This window comes from Erpetoichthys calabaricus, chromosome 15 (assembly GCF_900747795.2).
Source record: "Erpetoichthys calabaricus chromosome 15, fErpCal1.3, whole genome shotgun sequence".
NCBI lineage: Eukaryota > Metazoa > Chordata > Cladistia > Polypteriformes > Polypteridae > Erpetoichthys > Erpetoichthys calabaricus.
The window spans coordinates 61,142,852-61,163,443 of record NC_041408.2 but is presented as its reverse complement, the minus strand read 5'-3'; the positions used below and the strand labels follow the sequence as shown (position 1 = coordinate 61,163,443).

The 20,592-nt window shown below is 35.5% G+C and overlaps 1 protein-coding gene across 2 annotated transcripts in view; it reads left to right on the top strand.

Annotated features, from left to right (window-relative positions):
* The window catches only part of wdr27 (WD repeat domain 27), a 284,536-nt gene that overhangs the window by 71,621 nt on the left and 192,323 nt on the right, over window positions 1–20,592 (top strand). For both annotated transcript variants that reach the window (XM_051919351.1, XM_051919350.1), the window contains exons 15-18: window positions 3,926–3,997; window positions 5,085–5,191; window positions 7,771–7,860; window positions 20,125–20,246. In XM_051919351.1, coding sequence (XP_051775311.1) covers window positions 3,926–3,997; window positions 5,085–5,191; window positions 7,771–7,860; window positions 20,125–20,246 — 391 coding nt within the window. The remainder of the gene's footprint in view (window positions 1–3,925; window positions 3,998–5,084; window positions 5,192–7,770; window positions 7,861–20,124; window positions 20,247–20,592) is intronic.

The window sequence follows — 20,592 nt, the reverse complement described above, 5'->3', positions numbered from 1 at the left end:
AACTCAAGCTGAAGCGATCTTGGTGCTGCAACAGGACAATGACCCAAAAACACACCAGCAAATCCACCTCTGAATGGCTGAAGAAAAACAAAATGAAGACTTTGGAGTGGCCTAGTCAAAGTCCTGACCTGAATCCAATTGAGATGCTATGGCATGACCTTAAAAAGGCGGTTCATGCTAGAAAACCCTCAAAATAAAGCTGAATTACAACAATTTTGCAAAGATGAGTGGGCCAAAATTCCTCCAGAGCGCTGTAAAAGACTCATTGCAAGTTATCGCAAACGCTTGATTGCAGTTATTGCTGCTAAGGGTGGCCCAACCAGTTATTAGGTTCAGGGGGCAATTACTTTTTCACACAGGGGCCATGTAGGTTTGGATTTTTTTTTCTCCCTAAATAATAAAAACCCACCATTTACAAACTGCATTTTGTGTTTACTTGTGTTATATTTGACTAATGGTTAAATGTGTTTGATGATCAGAAACATTTTGTGTGACAAACATGCAAAAGAATAAGAAATCAGGAAGGGGGAAAATAGTTTTTCACACCACTGTATTCTGACAGGAAGTATTACTGCCTGGTTTGGGAACACAGTATGACCGCAAGGTTCTGCAGGGATTGGTGTAGTCAGCTGAATGCATCACTGGGTGTACACTCCTAAAACTCCAGGACATCCACACCAAGTGATGTCAGACCAGGGAAAGACATGTATCAGTGATACCAGCCTTCCCAACAATGGCCTCTTTTCTGTGCTTTGGTCAGGTAAATGCTACCGCTACCTAAAGTCCAGCTCAGAGAGACTGATGAGCAGCATTTTTTCACAGTCATCTTGAATAAAGAAAGTGTCCAGAACCACATGATATGCCCTTTTGTTAACTCTCATACATTAAGTTATTTACTTAGTTATTATTTATTGCATTTTAAAACTGTATTAATGATTTTATTGATATTTATAAAGTCCTGTATTATTGTGGGTCCTCCCTGCGTGGAGTTTGCATGTTCTCCCCGTGTCTGCGTGGGTTTCCTCCGGGCGCTCTGGTTTCCTCCCACAGCCAAAGACATGCAGGTTAGGTGGATTGGCGATTCTAAATTGGCCCTAGTGTGTGCTTGGTGTGTGGGGTGTGTTTGTGCGTGTCCTGTGGTGGGTTGGCACCCTGCCCGGGATTGGTTCCCTGCCTTGTGCCCTGTGTTGGCTGGGATTGGCTCCAGCAGACCCCCGTGACCCTGTGTTCGGATTCAGCGGGTTGGAAAATGGATGGATGGATGTATTATTGTTACTATCCTATATTCTTCCAAAATGCATAGTCATTGGAGTTGAGCAACCAAGCATTTCCCTACATATTGTACTTTATGTATAATGTGTATGTGTTAAATAAAATTTAATTTGTGAAAAGTTTGCCCAGTTACAAAAAAAACTTACATTTTACACAACAGCTGTGTTGTTTTAGTTTCTTTGACTGACTTACTTTTGACATTGATCTGGTCACATGAACAGCATGTGCTCCAATTAGGAAAATTCATTTGAAAAATTATAATGTATCTATAATGGATCTTATAAGCCTCCCTCAGCAAAGGCTCTGCCCAGAAAATTTTAAATATTCAGACACAACAGTTGAGAGGTATGAGGGTTACTCTTTAAATCTTTTATATTTCATAATTTTTAAAATGCTTTCACGTATAGACGTTTCTAAAACTGTACAGTACACAGTTCCTTCCGGTACAAAGTTAGTTGTTATTTCTTATTCGTTTAGCGTCTGCAATGCAATATTTGTACATAAACATTTGCAAGTTGCGACATCTGGACTACAATGGTAGTTAAGCTGTTCCATATTTTTACATGTTTTAATGTATTGTGTCAGACTTTCTTGATTCACCCAGTTGTGCCCAGATATCTACGTTGCTTTATTTCTTTAATTCTTTTAAAATACTTTGAGCCTTTACTGAAAACTGTTACAGCTTTCTTCAAGTAGGAATACAGAAATTACATGCAGTATTTAAGATATCACCTAACAAGTACAGTTCATACAGTAATTAAAAATAACATTTATAGCGGGTTGGAAAATGGATGGATTTATAGTTTTTATATTGTACGTCTGCCTGTCCTAAAAACTAGCAATTTTTTAGTTATTTTACTAATAATAAAAATAGACTTTACTTTAGGGATATCTAGGTGCCGCCTATTTTAATGTTTTTTATAATGATCTACAGTATGTATTTTTTAAAGACTAGTTGAGAATCAGTATGTGGAGCAGCAGTACAAATAATTCAATAACATATTCAGATAAGTTTTTTTTATAAACAACTCCTACTTTTGATCTGTGGGGTGTAGTTGGTGTTTCATCTTAAGATGTCATAAAAACATAAAGTTTGATTATTTTTACCTTTTATGACACAATCTGTTGAATATGAAAGCCACTAAACATTATGCACTCGAAGTGCTCAGTTGGCATTCTTTTCATAAGATGTAATATGTAATTCAATAGCTAAACTCTGTTCTTTTACAGTGTAAATCTATAACTTGGAACTGAAAGCAACAGCGGCATAAAATAATTTAATGAACAAAAGATTTTTCTCCAGTTACCAGTTATAAACAAGGTTTTTAATTTATTTAGAAAAAGTACTGAATATAGCTATCAAATACAGGAATTGTCTAAAAATTATGTTACAGCAATATATACATAAATGTGATACTCTTCTTGTAAGTTTAAAGCTACAGACAAAAATCTTAAAAATAATACATTGTACTTCCCAGATTAAGTTTAAGATTTGTTCATTCAACTTGAAATTATCATTATGTCACACAATGTCATAGAGCAAGAATAATAACAGATTTAACAATGAACACATAACTTCGTAAGTATAAGTATCTTGATGCTCATTTTACATACTACTTGATGCTCATCTCCACCTTCATCCACCTCTGTCATTCTAATAGCTTTAAAATTTCACATGTGAAAAATTTGCTTTATAGATGATATGATTGTTTTCCTGTTGGATTCTGCCCTTACACCATTGAAGACACTGCCACAGTTTGTTAGTAAAAACTCAAGTCTGTTTACACTGGTGGTTTAAAAAAAGTGCTGTGACTCAGTCATGCATGGAGATATGAAGGATCCAGAAGAAGCCCTGGAAAGCATCCCGCAGAACTTTCAGAGGGTGTTCCTGGCCTCCAGAGCGATTCTAGGAATTGAAGTGGAAGAAACCATGGAATGAGGTTTACATGATGATTCCTATCAATGGTTTACTGAGTTTAGAGTCGGTGCATGAGTTGGGCTCAAAGAAGAAATGGAGGTGTTGTGTCCAAAGTTTGTGATGAGAGAGAAGGAGAAAGTTGTGGATTTAACAGGAGAGCTGTTTTGGTTCTTATGGCTTTACATTTTGGATTGTAGGCAAGTGAAAAGCTACCTCATCCTGAGTAGACTGGGGTGAAGCTGTTGTGGATTGAGGTGTTGAAAAGCAACAAGTTTTATTTTCTCTCTTTTGTTTCACTTCTTTGTTATTTCCCCAAATGTTTGTCCCCGTTTTGTGTTTTCTTTTTCTTATAAAAAGTTAATCAATTTGACAAAAAGAGCTTAGGTTTTACACCATGGTAGCACAAAAAGGCACTCCTTCACAATACATACAGCAAGTGGGTCATATACATAGTCTTGATTTTCTGAGGTTGGACAGAATCTCTGGCACTTCTGAGGTGGATCCTTAATGAGATGCTTTCAGTCCTCCACGAAAAGAGAGAGATAGCAACATGTCTTCTGGCCCCTGGAGTTACTTGTCTTCTCCACTGTTGCTTTCCCTGTGCTCCCAACTTATTCTTCTTGAGGTGGCAGAATGAACTGTGATGTTCTACAGTATATGCATGCAGCATATTTGTGTGTACATATTGATAGAAACAGGGAGAAATTATAAACCCTTATTTCTTTTTTATAATAGGATGAGCATGTTTTCACCCAAGACTAATATGCCAAAACAGTTTGATTCATCGCTAAAAGAACATCACACTAGGTGAGTATGTTAATTTATATTTAATCCATTTTAAAAAACAGTGACCTTATGCCAAAGTAATGGCAGACACTTGTGTTATTTACAGAGTAAGGACTGGAATTTTTTAGAATTCTGTTTTGTGCTTTAATGTGAAGATACTGTAATATGATCCCATATTTGAAAGAAAAGAAAGCATTTAGAGACTTAAATATTTGCATGTACATCCATTTTTTAGCCTGCTTATCCAGGGCAGGATCATGGTGCAGCTGCAGCCTATCCCAGCCTATTGACACAAAGCAGGAACAATACTTGGAAAGGGTGACGACCGAAGACACACACATGCACACACAGGCTAGGGCCAATTTTGCAATTCTAATTCACGTAACCTGCATTTCTGTGGAGTGTGAGAGGAAACTGGAGCCCCAGAGTAAACCATCCCAGGCACAGGGAGAACTTGCAAACTCTGCACAGAGCAACCAGGGTGCAAACTCCAGTCTCTTTATTACAAGGCAGCAGTACCCAATTAAAAAAAAAAGAGTAATCAATTTTCCTTTTCATTTGACTTTATTATTGTAAAAATTTTGAAACAAGACTCCTTTGATTGTAGGCTTTAAGTTATTACAAGGAATGTGTACCACAACATTCAAAAAATGTAACTGCCTAGCCTGTAATCTTCATGTCAACCAATTTTCATGCCTATGCACTGTACAAAGACTTATTAGGAACAGATTTAGGCATATTTTAGCGATATCTTCAACAAGCAAAGATTTATCCGATAAAAGTAAGTTATGCACAATCACAAATTACTTTAAGATCAGTGAAAATTGTTTCACTGTGTTGAAAGGAAAGTGTGACTTAGTCGATATAATTATACAAGTACAAGCCATCCCATTCCTTTAAAAGAAATTACTGATTTCCACCTCATGATGAGCAAATGCTTTAGTCTGAGAATGTTACACAATTTATTTTTTAAAGTTGCAGTCTTTTTGATATATGCTAGTTTCTGAGTATATCCAGCGGTATGATGTTAATGAATTGTTGATGTTTGTTTTAAGATACAGGACTCATTAACTTTGATGCTTTTTTTTTTACTTTGAATTGCCAACAGTTTAATTGCCAAAGAATACCCAGTGGACTGCCCTGTTCCAAATGCTTTTCAAAAGCAAGTAAATGTAGCGGACAGACCAACTCCTATTTTCTCTCTCCAGTACTCAGGTAAATGTTAGTGAAATAAAATTATATTACTGTTTAAATAGATTTGGAAGGCATGTTTAAAGTCACTGATTTTGACAAACAATCAATGGACTTAATGAAAACATCTATCTATCTATCTATCTATCTATCTATCTATCTATCTATCTATCTATCTATCTATCTATCTATCTATCTATCTATCTATCTATCTATCTATCTATCTATCTATCTATCTATCTATCTATCTATCTATCTATCTATCTATCTATCTATCTATCTATCTATCTATCTATCTATCTATCTACAGTCCTTGGCCTCCACTCCTCTCTTGCAAACTCTATCCACTTCCACCCGACTCCGGCTCCCCAAATGGACTGAGGCGGCCCCTTTTATATTGCCCCGGATGTACTCCAGGTGCCTGATGATGAACTTCTGGCAACACTCCCCAGTGTGGCGGAAGTGCTGCCCTTGCACCCGGAAGCACTCCGGGCATATACCATCCCTGCTGGTCTGTCAGCACTTCCTGGTGTACCGGAAGCGCTGTCCCCCAGGGATTAAGGACCATCCAAGTGCCCAGGGAAGAGAAGTGCCGAAGGGTTCCTGGCCGTCTATCACTATATATATATATATATATATATGTATATATATATATATATATATATATATATATTATATATATATATATATATATATATATATATATATATATATATTAGCCATGTGCGCCCAACTACTTTGCGCGTGTTAAAGTTGTCTGTGAAGGGCTCCCTGTTTAAATGCGGCTGCCAGTCGTGAACTGGGCCCTTCATCGCACAGCATTATGATTTTTTATAAGGGAAACAAAATTACAAAACAAAACCCTTGGACATTGATTCGATAGGAACGACCTACTCGGAATCACTGTCCGAATACTAATTATGTGGTGGTGGAGGAGCATTTCTACTTCTCTCCATTCACAGTCCGTCTCGTTTTCACGACGCTGTCGTTTCCTCTCACGATCTCTTCTCAACCTTTCTCCAATCTTGCACGGTGCTTTGTGGCAATCCAAAGAGTAAGGCAATATACAGGGAGCAATGGTTATAAAAGGAGGACACATAGGTATCCAGGCTCTTTAAAGCATAAATAGGGATCACTTCACTGACATGTGAGCAAGCCAGGGTACAACTGTGAGACGCGCAGCACTCGCCGGCTACAACGTAACAATAACAATTTCCTGAACGTGCTGTTACGTTGTCATTCATTTTACCCACTGTCTTTCTTTCATTCATATGTTACGTAGGCATGTACCTTTTATCTTCGGCAATCTCATTCTCTAACCAGGCCTCAGGAGCTAACCAGCATAACACTGTCCACCACCCCTTTCGTTATTCTGGCACATTGTTGACATCCGTGAGTAACAACAACGTACTAAACTGGAAGGTGGTCTACGCATGCGTGGAATTCGTGGACAAACAAAGATCAAGATCCAAATGAAGATTATATATAAAGATTAGTTAATTTAAAGCACAACAATTTGTTTAGTTTGAATGTCTGTGTTTTGAGGTGTGACTGGAGTACTACAGACTTCAGTAGTATAAGCCTGGAGGAGATTCTTAATGCAATGCCTATATTTTAGCTGACTCTCTACTGCCATCTAGTGCTTCTTCTAATTCATTCGCGGACAAACAAAGATCAAGATCCAAATGAAGATTATATATATATATATATATATATATATATATATATATATATATATATATATATATATATGAATAAATAACCATTTAATTAATAAAATAAAATTACTATTTCTTTCCTCTAATGGCAATTCTAGCGTCTTCAAGAACAAATATATGAATTTAGCTTTTGGAGGCATAACAATGTCTAGAGAGGACTAGGGTAAGACGACTGATGTGTAAAACACATTTTTGACTAAAGTGTAAACTTTATCAAACCACATGTTGGTGGTAGCATAGAACACCATTATTAAGATTTCATAAATTGTATCATATACAGCATGTTGTTTTTACCAGTAGACAACATAGTACATCCTGCTAGTCACATATCATTTTTAGCCTGAATATTATTGCACTGACGATTTATGAATAGTAGGAATGACACAGAGAAAATATTAATCAGTAATGGACAAACTGATGTATCTGCTAATTTGCAGGTACTTCCAGCAGTCGCTGTTAGTGTAGTCTTCAGGAACAGCACATGCTGCCATCACAGACATCTTCTCTCCCTTCCTCAAGTGAAACACTTCATTATGCTTTATGCTAAATGTATGATCAGCAAATTCTTAATTGTACTCAGTGTGTATCATCTGCTCATAGCTGATAGCTGTAGATATTCTCAATTCTGATCACAAAGTCCTTTCAATCAAATATCACTCCTGCCAGCTCTATGGTCTCACAGCTAATGGCAGTCTTGTGAACACTTTACAATGCATGTAGAAAAAAGTGTGGCTGGAGAGATTACAATTGTTTAACTCCCAAAGGATGTTAAAACATTGTGAAAAAGTATAGCAGGAGTAAGGCTTCAGTTCTTAACACTTTGAAAAGCATTCTTAAATTTATTCTTAATAAAAATAGTGAATTGCTGCTTTTATTTTGTTACAGGAAATGGAAAACACCTTGCCTGTGGCCTTGCTGACAAGTCCATTTTATTGTACAATTCTTCTCTCTCAGGGTCTCCAGCTGTATATGCAGGTAACATTTTAAAACATTAAATTAATTATCAGATTTTTTTATGATTTGCTTCAATGGAAGTGATTTTCATGCAAAACTACTACATTTTAGTCTTAATCATCTTGAGTCAATTGATTTTTAAACTAATGATAAACTTGGAAGTTTAACATTGGTGGTATGTTTTTCGAAATGAAATCTTTGACAATCTTGTAAACATTTTTTAAAAACATACCAGTAATTAGGAAAGAATCCTGCATGTCTTTAATAAACATCTGTTTGTGTTTTGAAAAATAAATAAGTTTTCTGTATTTTATTTTTATGTTTTATTTTCCATATTCTTTATATACTGGTGCTAATATAATAGCATGTGTAGGCAAACACACTGTTCAAGAATCTACAGTGCTGGTATTTCCCTGTTTAATGTCAAGTTATTATTATAAAAAATGCTTGGTTAAATATGGATAGCTAAGTCAAGACCATGTATGCACATTTATGATAATAAAGCAAAAGAAATCTTGCATTAATAATATCTTACTTTGAATGTTGGTGGGAATTTGGCAAAGTACTGCATATTTCTAGAGACCTCACAATAATGGCAGTAACTACATACCTGCAATTAGCATCTCTCCATTTCTCTGTCACTTACTGAGTTCAGGGTTGCAGAAGTCAGTTTTTCATTTTTAGAATCGTGCCAGAAACCTAGCTGAGGAGCTTTTATTTATTGCCATCTTAAGCTCCTGCCATCACACTCAACCATTGATTCTGCTTGTCTAGTTGGATACAACATGTGTAGCTGTTTTAAATTAAATCATAAATAACTTGATTTTTTATGTATTTTCCAGCTTGATTAAAAAAAAAAAAAAAAAACTATTCCTTGTGTGGGTGGCATGGGGGCACAATAGTTATTGTTACTTTCACATAGCTTTAGGTAACTGGTATTGAATCCCAGCCTGAGCACTGTGTGTGCGTCTTTTCTGCACATTCTCCCTGTTATAAGTTTCTCCCAATATACCAGTTTTTTTTAAGCATCTGAAAAGACATATATGTTAGATTTAATTGGCAACTGTCAATAAGCCTTGTATGACTTGGTGTAGGTTTGTGCTGTACACAAATGTGCCCTACTATGCACTGGCGTCTTATTTTGAGCTGGATTCATTCTTGCATTCAGTGATTTTTGGATATGATTTGTGTCCTGTCAACCTTACCAGAAAAAAGTAGTTATAAAAAATGGATAGCATCTGGTAATGTATTCAGATTAAATGAAAAAATGTTAAGTATAAATGATTCTGATGTACTCAGCAGGAAAAAGGATCTAGAATATGGATTGATGAATAGCATTTATGTATAATTCAACATTAAAAGCCATGTAATGAAACAAGCACATTTGTGTAGCACTTATCTGATTTGCTGATGTCAGCTTAAATAGACCAATACCCATTTTTAAATAAATCTTAAGGAATGGCAAGTTGGTTACACATAAGATTGTGGAGATGCAGTAACTCTCCAGTTTTCAGCAAACAGACATGTGCTCACCACTTCTGGTCTTGGCATGGGGAAATGTCACTGAGGGGGACAGCACCTCAAATACAATACATTATGAGCAGATGTTAACAGCTGAGGCAAGATATTTTCAAATACATGGTTAAATTTCTCTCTATTATATAAAACAATCCTGGGACGAGACAAGACTTTTTTCAAGAGATTTTTTCAAGTCCTGCGAGACGAGACTTTGGCCATGAGATTTTTTCAAGTCACACCCTCCTTTCAACCATATTCAACCACGCACACAGTACTCTCACCTCTCATTCGTGTGAATGCTTTTGACAGACACAGTTCCTGCTCTCTCAGCTCTTATAAATTTTAACGTTTTCCTCACTTTCCGTTTCCAATTAAAGAAGACATATTATGTCCAAATCTTATTGAAAAAATTCATCACAAAGTGTTATCAACAGAAAAAATTAGGACATGGGTAATCCTAGCACCGAGAAACGATGAATCAATAATGGAGTAATTCAAATGAATTAACGCCAAAAATGTCGATCGGTTACACAGCAAATTGGTTAAATACATATCAATAGACTATGATGAAAGAGTTGGTGGTGATTGTGCAGAAAAAGAAAACACCAACTTACAATATCCCGAAGAATATCTACAACCATTAACACTGTCTGATCTTCCACCACACAAATTACTGTAGAAAGAAGTATGTATCCGAGAAAGGTAATGTAGCACATCTTCTGCAAGTAACATTAAACAACAAAGGAGATCTTGATATGCCATTTGTATTAAAACGTTAACAGTTTCCCGTTAGAATAGCTTTTGCAAAAATAATTAACAAAACTCAGAGCCAAACATTCGAAAAAGTCATTTTATTTAATAGAGAGAAAGAAACGAAATTCAATCACAGGCAGTTCTATGCTGCGTTGTCACGATTTAAGTCTAAACACAGATTCAAAATTCAATGCAATATTGACAAAAATTTAATTTAAAAAATTGTTTTTACTGAAGTTTTACAGAAAAAGTGTAAGTTTAAAAAGTATTTGCGTGTTAATTTCAAAGCCACACAGAACAAAATCGTATTACTCAATGATTTACTCTAACACAACATGAAACATAATTTACTTTCAAATTATTACGTTTTACTATTTTTTAATATAATTATGCATATGCAACAATTCCCAAACAATCTGTTTAAATTGTACATCCACATCCCCATATGCGAGCGACAGAACTGCGTAGCGCAGGCCCGGGGGTTGGTGAGGGAAGCGAGCAGGGGGCAAAACCTCCTAGTAAATCAATATAGAGTAAATTTATAAGAAAAGTGTAAAAATATACTAGTTTCAAAATGCTAATTGCTACAGTACAGCTTCCTCACGGAGGCCATATTAACTAGGTTTATTTCATGCATAAAACCAAATGTTTCCTTCAGAGTTTTCAAATAAAGTTTATTTTGAGCATGTTTTAATAAAAATATAAAGGCTACTAAAACAAATTAGACATTTAGTTTTAAGAACATAACAAAGAAATTATTATAAGTACATTTAATGGTACAGTTTTGGTTAAAAGGCAAAATGAAGTAGTTAAGAGATATTATACATGTGTGTGGTGAAAAAAAATCAGAAATACCATTAAACCTGAATTGTGTAGCTTTGTTAAGAGTACTTAGTATAATGTGTAAATGAGACAGCAGTTGCTGTAATTGCTTTCCACAAAATTTCATATGCTCACGATTCTGTCTAGCAGGTTATAAAAGTGACCTTGGCAAGTCATGTAAATGAGCTTGGAAATGAAGTAATTGAGCTATTTTACCTGAAAGTACACAGTATATTAAGGTTCAAATTATACAGTAGCTTAAAAAGTGAATTTAACCTTTAAATTTGAAGTTGTTACTTTTCACTGTGGTATGAGCACCCAAAATAATAACACAAGCATTTTCAGTTAATAACAGTTTAGATGTATTTGACATAACATGATTAACATGAGTTCAGTTCTTCATTTGGTCAAAACAAACAATACAGTACTATTACTACTACTACAGCTATGAATACACTACTAGCAAACAATTGTATAGAGGGCTCGATTTTTTCTTTGCTTTAAACAATGTTATTTTGATGTCAACTAAAGTGTAAGCTGATCTTCCTACATGTGTCAGAAACTGAATAATCATTTTTCTGGTTACTACTGTTTTTTTCCACATTTCAAAGATATTTTATTATTTTAAAATGTCTTTGTTTCCCTGAGGATTGATCCATTTCAGAATGTGACTGAATTTGGAATGTGGGCTTAAAAAACACCCTCTACTGTATACTGTATTTCTGTGTGTGCATATCAGTGAGAACCAAAAATACTGGAACAATGAGGAGGTAATATGTTTTTGTTTGTTATATTATTACTTGGCTGATGCCTTTATCCAAGGTAGTTTTCAACATATGAGGTACAATTTATTACATTTCTTTTGTTTTTTGATTAGGAGCACAGGCAGGTGACTTGGCTTGGTCACGTAGTGTCAGTAGCAGGAATTGAACTGAGAGCCTCCAAAACCACTACACAAACACTGCCTGTCTTATGTAAGGGTAAATCAAAAAGTAAAGGCAATTTGAAAATTCTCTGACTGTAATGGATGGAAGCTGCCACAATACAACACGCCTGCGATGGCTTATGAGTAGTTCAACTATGCCCAGTGCAGTGCTGTGCCGTTAGTCTAGTTGAAGCCAAGGTCAAATGAACATGGACGCTCCACTGAGGAATTGGACCATTGTTGAACAACATGCCTTAGTGAGGTTCCTTTGAGCAGAGGAAGTTATACCTGCTTTATTTATTTTTTAAATGTTTGAGGCTGACCAATTGCAAGTCCAATATGAACACAAATGAAGTTGTTTGTTGCAACATTCATGAAGCTTATCAAAATCTTTTAGATAAAATAATTTGATAGCTTATTTGTTTTTGCACCCTCTCTACCATAGCTGACTTGATGTCTTCATCATTAACATACAGTAGCATATCCCATAGAGGTAGCTTTTCAGATTGGGAAACAGGTTGGAATCATGGTGTAAAAGGAGAACAGCTTTCTTTAATGGATTACAAATTATGAAACACTTCTAAAATTTCTCCCAACCCAAATTTATTAGCTCAAGTTTCTACTTTGGAAATTGGTTATGGTGAAGTATAATTTCAGAAGTAAACATTCTAGACAGCCAACTTGTTTAGACCTTGCTCATATTTACTTAAAGGATTAGATTGCAATCTTTATACAGTATATGCTTATGCTAATTTTTAAACAACTTAAATATTTTTTTATTGACAATCTCTGTTTTTACACTTTAAACCAGAAAATCAAGTGAAGAGACTCTTTACCTGTTTATTCAACTTGATTTCTGTCTGCTTCCCTCGGCTTCTGTCCAACTCCTGGTTATTTTTTATTTTTTCTATTCCTTCTCTACACAGTGTTTCTCAAGATTTCCACAACGTATACCCATTCGTTTTTTTTTTATTCTTTTTTGGTCTATTTACTACCTGCTGATAAAACTGAAGGCAATGTATACTTTACTACTTAATCTTTTCTACTTAGAAGTTCTAAAGTGTGATGCTTCAATGCAGTCATATTATATATATTATTCTTCAGATTTTTTTCTAATATAATATTAGTATAATTCCAAAAGTAAGGTAATTCTAACAAATTTTGCATTAGGGAAGTTTTACTTTGTTTTAGACAAATTATTCTGAAAGGTTTCTAAAATCATAGTGAAAGCTGCTGACTTTTCACCAGGACTGAAATTTGATTCTCCACAAATCCTATGGTCATCAGAATGTAAAATAGTTTTGCTTGTTAAAAATTACAAAGATCACATAATCTAGTTCCTGAGAATTTTGGCAAACCTGAAAGACTAAGGTTTAGATTCTTAATCTGTCAGACTGTAAGACCCAGGAGGAAATTCATGATCTATGTATGCTACACTTATAATAACTTAATGCAGAGGTGGGTAGAGTAGCCAAAAATTGCACTCAAGTAAGAGTAGCGTTACTTCAAAATAATATTACTCAAGTAGAAGTTAAAAGTAGCCACCCAAAAAATTACTCAAGTAAGAGTAAAAAAGTATTTGGTGAAAAGACTACTCAAGTACAGAGTAACTGTTTCAACATAATAAATTATTTATTTTTTAGCAATGTTGTAATACGACAGCCAAAAATATAAAATAATGTGCAAATTCTGCTATTTCCAAATAATAAAATAAAAAATGAGTACAAATAAATAACATCTTTACAAAATAAAGATGCACAAATAACACAAAGTTCCAAATCTCAGTTTTTCACAACAAAGCTTTTGAAGCCAATACCTACAGTAGGTAACAGTATGTTTGAACAGTGCAAACTACTTACAGTGACAAGATATACTGTACACTGACAGTATAATACTGTATATTCACTTTGTGGTGTAGCAGGTCCGCAGCTTCAAAAAAAAAAAAAGGCCAGTTTCAAATCCATAAACCTTTCCGTAGGTGCAATTGCACGACCGCGGGGAGTTAATGAGGTAGTTAGAGCGAGTCACACCTGCACATGTGGGTGCGATCGTTCCCAATTGCTTCATTGGCTTTCTGTGGTGTGTGATTAATGCCCATGGAGACGGGAGTTTATATATATGGGTCGGCACAAAAAAAGAAGGGTGAATCAAAGAAAAGGAGAAAAGAAAAGAGTCTGTAGGGGACCGGCATCGTCAAACACTTGCCCTCCAAATAGCACAGCTGATAGAAAATAACATTAGAACAAGGCAGCTTGTGCATGTACAAGAAGTCTCACTTTACCTTGACTGTCTGTGTCTGTGCATGTTTGGTTAAAACGTGCTTGTTCTTCACTCAGTGAAATGATGGTTAAGCTGCAGCAGGAGTTGGCTCTCAAGGTTCTTGCAGTGAAACTGTGACCGTTTAGCAGTGAACAGGAACCCCACATGACTAAAAGTCTCACACAGGCTGCAGACGCAGGAAGTTTGTGTGTGGTCATGTGACTGCATGGCTACGTCTGATTGGTGAAATGGAGTCATGTGATTATTGTTGCTACCTCTGATTGGTGAAACAGTCATGCAGTAGATCCACTGGCAACTTCTCTCTGGCAAAAATATAGCGTATCTAATGTGTAAATGGAAAAAAGTAACGAGTCAAGTGTTGCCCAATGTAGCAGAGTAAGAGTAGTGTTTCTTCTTCACAAATGTACTCAAGTAAAAGTAAAAAGTATCGTGCAGTAAAACTATTCTTAGAAGTACAATTTTTTAAAAAAGTTACTCAAGTAAATGTAACAGAGTAAATGTAACTCATTACTACCCACCTCTGCTTACATATTATTAGCATTGAAAAGATAAGGGGCCTCGTGTATTAAACTTGCTTATGCTTGAATACTTACATAAGCCATTTGTTACGTAAAAGTCAGGATTTATAAAATATGGACTTGCCATTGAAATTGGCTTAAAGTTACGGAAAGATTTAAATATCCGTAAGTCTTAAGCAAACTTTTTTGGTGTTGGCGTTTTACTAACTCCAGGTGGCAGGATAATGAAGTGAACAGAAAATCTAATTTCATTGCTTATTTCAATGATGTGCCAGTCACATTCTGAGGTCTGTCCATCCATCCATCCATCCATCCATCCATCCATCCATCCATCCATCCATCCATCCATCCATCCATCCATTTTCTAAAACCTTGTTCTAAACCTATAATGAAACAGTGATTGTGTGATTTCTGCGTGATGATCCCTGTAATGTAGGCTCCGATTCATCATGCAACACTAATAGTATCTAGGATGTCTTAATGAGCTTGCAGTCATCATTATGAAAAGAGAGAGGTAGGAGAGAGAGGTTGGGAGCATGCACTGATTACAGCGAGTTCCTGCTACCACCACATGGTGAACTACCCAGACTGAGATTGGGTGACACATCAGTACCACACTGAACAGTGTGCGTTTTTTTACAGTGGCTGGAGTGCCAATCCTGCCACCAACCCCTAAATTTTCCCTGCATGTTGGAAGACCTGCTTGCAGGGCTGGATGCAGATTAATGTCATACCCAGTATGGAGCAATTGCACGTTAAAGGCCTTGTCCAGGGTCTCAATGGAGTAGAGTCACTTCTGGCATTTATGGGATTTGAACTGGGAAAATTTCCGATTGCTGGCACAGATTCCTAGCCTTAGAGCCACCTCTCCACCCCATTATGAAAAGGACACAAAAAATTTTTAAATGACGGAAAATGTGTTTTTAAGTTTGTCTATATATTTTAATTGTAGCAAAATAAGCACTTTCTTATTTTAAGAAATTAGTGAATGTGTGCAAGCGTAACATTCAGGTGTGACTTATTTAACAGAATTGCAAATTGGAGCATTTTCTATTACTTATTTGTGTATTCCAAAAGAGACATAACATTTTTTTTTTAAAGATTTTTTTCAAAAGGGGTGACGTGTATATATGACGTGTGATGGAGATTTGCTTAGATTGCCACACTGCTGTTAGATAGATAGATAGATAGATAGATAGATAGATAGATAGATAGATAGATAGATAGATAGATAGATAGATAGATAGATAGATAGATACTTTATTAATCCCAGGGGGAAATTCACAAATTTGTATAGGCAGTCATAAACTGTAGCCACATGCACTACGTTTTAATCACTCATGCTGACTGCTGATGATTTGCTTTGCCAACAGGAGTGTCTTTTTAAAATTAGGAATATTTTGTAGACAAAATATACAAGTTGAAATAACCGCTATCAAGTTAAATCTGAAACAGTGAATTAACCTGTCATTGAAATTGCACAAAGGATTTCTGTTATCTGTTTTAAGGATTGGTGGAGTGTAAGTGAGAGTTGCTTTGGACAGAACAGATTGTAGTGTTTGTTGATCCTTTCATCCTCCAAGCCCACTTATCCAGGGCAGGGGTTAGCCTGAGCCAATCCTAGCATGTAATCGGCCCATGCAGAAACAAGCCCTGGATGGTGCAAGCCAATTACAGGGTGAACATACACATAGACATGTGCATCGGGACAATTTAGTATTACCAATTCATCTAACTTGCATGTTGTTGGACTAGGGGGAAGCCTGAGTAAACTCCATGCAGGAAGTACCGAGGGCACGATCCCAAGAATCCTTATTACAATATAAAAATCCTAATATATTGATCAAAATATTTACAGTAACCGTGGCCTTAAAAATAGAGTAAAAAATATCCTTTATTTAAAACTTTAGAAACATAGTGCATCCTTTTGATGGAAGAACAGGCGTTACTCTCTAAAATTCACAATTAACTGAAGTTTTGTTTCCTCTTTTCTCCCATGGTTTGAAAATAAATATGTCAGTTAGGAACATGGCCAAATTTATATGGTGATCATGTCATCTATATTCAAAAAGGACATTTTTTTCAGTCATACGTGGTTACTGGTGGAAGGTGGTGTGGAGTTGCTAAAAGTGCATGCACTAGCACATAGTTTTAAGTTGATATGGAGTTTATAAAAAGACTTGGTGTGGGACATACCATATGTATGGTTTTATAAATCTGATTTTTTGTGTGTGCGCTATTTTTACTTTTCTAAGACCCTGTAGTTAGGATATAGCGGGTTGGATAATGGATGGATGGATGGTGTAAGCAAAATGTTAGTATAGAATCTAAGCAAGGTTTTATACATGAGACCCCTGGAGATGATATTAACCATTAAATTATTATGTTTAATGTACGTATTTCTTTTAAAACTAATGTGACCAATATAGGACATGTCACAATAGCAAACTAAACAGCAAGACTATAAAAGAAACAGGCATACTGGTTGTCTTTATTTTCATAAAATTCATTCTGGTTGAATCAGGTCCCAAGTTACTACCAAGTTAAGAGCTGAGGAGTCAGGGGGCTCACCTCTGGTATTTCCCAAAAAACAACATTTCAGATGTGGAGGCATAGCAAAATGTGACAATTTTATTTATTATTTTCTTTTCTGAGGATGTACTGTAGTTTGCAATTGACACTTTTTGTTGCAGAGTTGGTAAATAGTGAGGACCATGTACAAGATTACATTTACAATCTAATGTTCAGAGGTTATGACGGCATCTTCCGAGTGTCATACTTATTATGGGGTGTTTACAGTGTTTTGACATTTTTTCACATTCTAGCATTGTCCTTTTGTTTCTTGTGCATTGGCACTGTCATAAAGTCACACACTTAATTATGTCACACAGTGACTTGGGTGAGTTCTCTTCTATTACTAATTTTATGGTATTTTACTTGTTCAAACATCATGCCTTTTTGACAGTTATTCCCTGATGTTTGTCTTTGGTTCACATTTTGATCCCAGCTTTCATGTAAAGTTTGCAGAAATTACATTGTATAGGTTGGTCCAGACCTAACAATGCAAATAAAGCATTAGGGTACCATGCACATGCTTGTAAAGCCCATTAAAAATAAACTGAAAAATGAAATACACTGGTGGTGGTCTTTTATATTTCATTAAACCTATTTTAACATTGAAAAATAAGATAGTTCTAAACAGGTAAGAGTTTTGTGAGAGATAAAAACATGGACAATATTAAGTACTGTTGTATATACTGTGTGTTATACTGTATAAATATTCAAGTACACTTAGAAGTATTGTTAATTTTTGTCAAGTTTTATTAGAACTATTTAATGTAAGACACGCTCATATTTTTTCTTTTTAAATCTTTATCATGAAAAGCAACTTTTCACTGGTGCTGAATTTTTAATAAAGAATGTGTATTAAATCTATAACTTTTAGTGTTCCTAAAATCTCTCTTTGAAGATGCGTTTTAGATTTGTCAGAGTATAGAGAGTTTGTACTAATTAGAAACTTAATTTAATTGCTGCCTTATACACAAGATGGCAGCAAAGGAACAAGATACATATTTGCTAGTGGGAGTTAATAGTACACTTACTGCTGCCTTTTAATTTTCCATATGTTCACACATTTTTCTCTACATTATCATTATTAGGAAAATGGCACATCAACAGGTATCTTTGAAGTATAATTTGCAAAGTTAAGGGCTGAAACAACCTTTCAAAATGATGGAGAAACCTTCAACACAATTTCATGCAGAAAGAGTGAGGTTTATATCATAGTAAGGTAACCCGGTGATTTGATCAAAGGACCCAGTGTTTAAAATATAGCCAGTCTATGTTTACATCTCTTTTTTTTCTTCAGAACAACTACTTCTTATTTTAAGTTAGTTTTAGCTTTAATTCTGCTCATGTTCCACAGGCCCCTTTTGGGTTAAAGGTGGTGGCCTGTTTCATACTCAGATGACGTACAATTTTCTTAAAGTATTGTCTACAGACAGCCTTATCTTGCACTGCACTTCACATGTCAGCTTTTTGTTATTTGCAGCCTGTGAGTGATGTGGGTTTGAAATGTGCCTTTTTAGGTTCATTTGACATGTATGTCACTTTTGCTGCTGCAGAGGGACACTTCCATAATATATACAGTAGAGGACTATTGAAAATGAAAGAGCTAATTTCAAAAATGTATTTCATACAGACTGTATCAGACAGAAACACACTGAATAGAGGAAGTTCAAAGTTTGGTCCTATGGTTCTTGAGGTTGCATGCACTCAACATGAGCACCATGTGTAGCGCGACAAACATCAAAACGGTAGACCATTTCTTGCCACACGAGTCAACTGGTCCCTAGTTACTGAATTTACATCTTCCTCAATTTGACATTGCAGATCTTAAGGATTAGCGAGCATAGGTGGAACCTTCCAATCCTCCAATCCATTGTTCTGGAATGGTGTCATTCAGGTAACATCAGACCTTAATGCAAGATGATGCCCTGCCTCATTTCCACTTGGAGGTCCGGCGTTACCTGAAAGACACCATTCCAGGGCGAGGTATTGGAAGGGGTGGACAACAAGATCTTGCTGCATCGTCTATGGCCTCCCAAGTCTCCAGACCTTACCCCTGCGATTTTTATCTATGGTGGTACATTAAAGAAAGAGTCTTTGTTCCACCTATGCACACTAATCTTCAAGATTTGTGACATCAAATTGAGGAAGCTGTGAATTCAGTAACTAGGGACAAGTTGACTCATGTGTGGCAAGAAATGGTCAACCGTTCTGATGTTTGTCACGCTACACATGGTGCTCATGTTTAATGCATGCAATCTCAAGGACCATAGGACCAAACTTTGAACTTTCCTGTATCCAGTGATGTGTGGAATGTGTTTCTCTCTTATATAGTTTGTTTGAAACACATTTTTGAAATCTGCTCTTTCATTTTGAATAGCGCTGTATGTTCAGTGTCCTTAATAGGTATAGACACCAAGGTCCAAGCATTTGGTATTTGTAATTAAAAGATGAATATGTAAAAAAAAAAAGTGTCTTTTTCCCAGGCATTTCTGAAAACACAGTTTTATAATTTTTGTAGCACTTTCTATATTTAATATTTTCAGTTTAGGTAAGCATAAAGTCTGGTATAAATGAATTCAAAATAAAGCTGCATAAAATGTGATATTTGGTTGCAAAACCTTTACACAAAATAATGCTGTCAGACAGATGGGAAATATGAGTTCTCTACCTGGAACTTGCATGTGAGACTGCATTGAAATGAGGAAGAGTAAATGAAATCACATATAGTTTTAAAAGTGTTTTTATCAAGCTTAGTATCTGAAAGTTATGTAGTCTTGGTTCAGCGAAAAAAACTCACATGAATTTAAAATTTTTTTTGTTTCATCTTGATATTTAGTTACAAATGCAGTAACATTAAGGTCACACATTTCAAAATATGTATTATCTTTCTCTGTTAAGGTCACAATGGAGCACTTTGTTCAGTTGCATGGAGTCATAACAATCAGTTACTGCTTTCCGCATCTGAAGATCGAACTTATAGAATTTGGCAAGTCAACAGAAGTGAACCAACTCTTGTACTGGTAAGCCCTTATTTTATGTTATAATATAAAATGATATTTTAGTACAATGAACTAATTTTGTCAATACATCAGACTGCTGTAACTAGTTCATCATGGGACACATTCAAAAAGACTTATTCATTACTGGGGTGTTTTAAAGTTCCTAATTACCTTAACATGAACAGTTTTGAGCCACAGAAAAACCTCTTGCAGGGAGTACATGCAGTGTTCAGTTAGGTTTGAATTCAGTACTCTGGAATTTTAACGAGACATCCATTCATTTCTGAGTTGATTTGTTACATTTAGTTGAATAGACAAAATGTAGAAACAGCAATAAAGACAATTCTACAAATAATGTATAGACAGT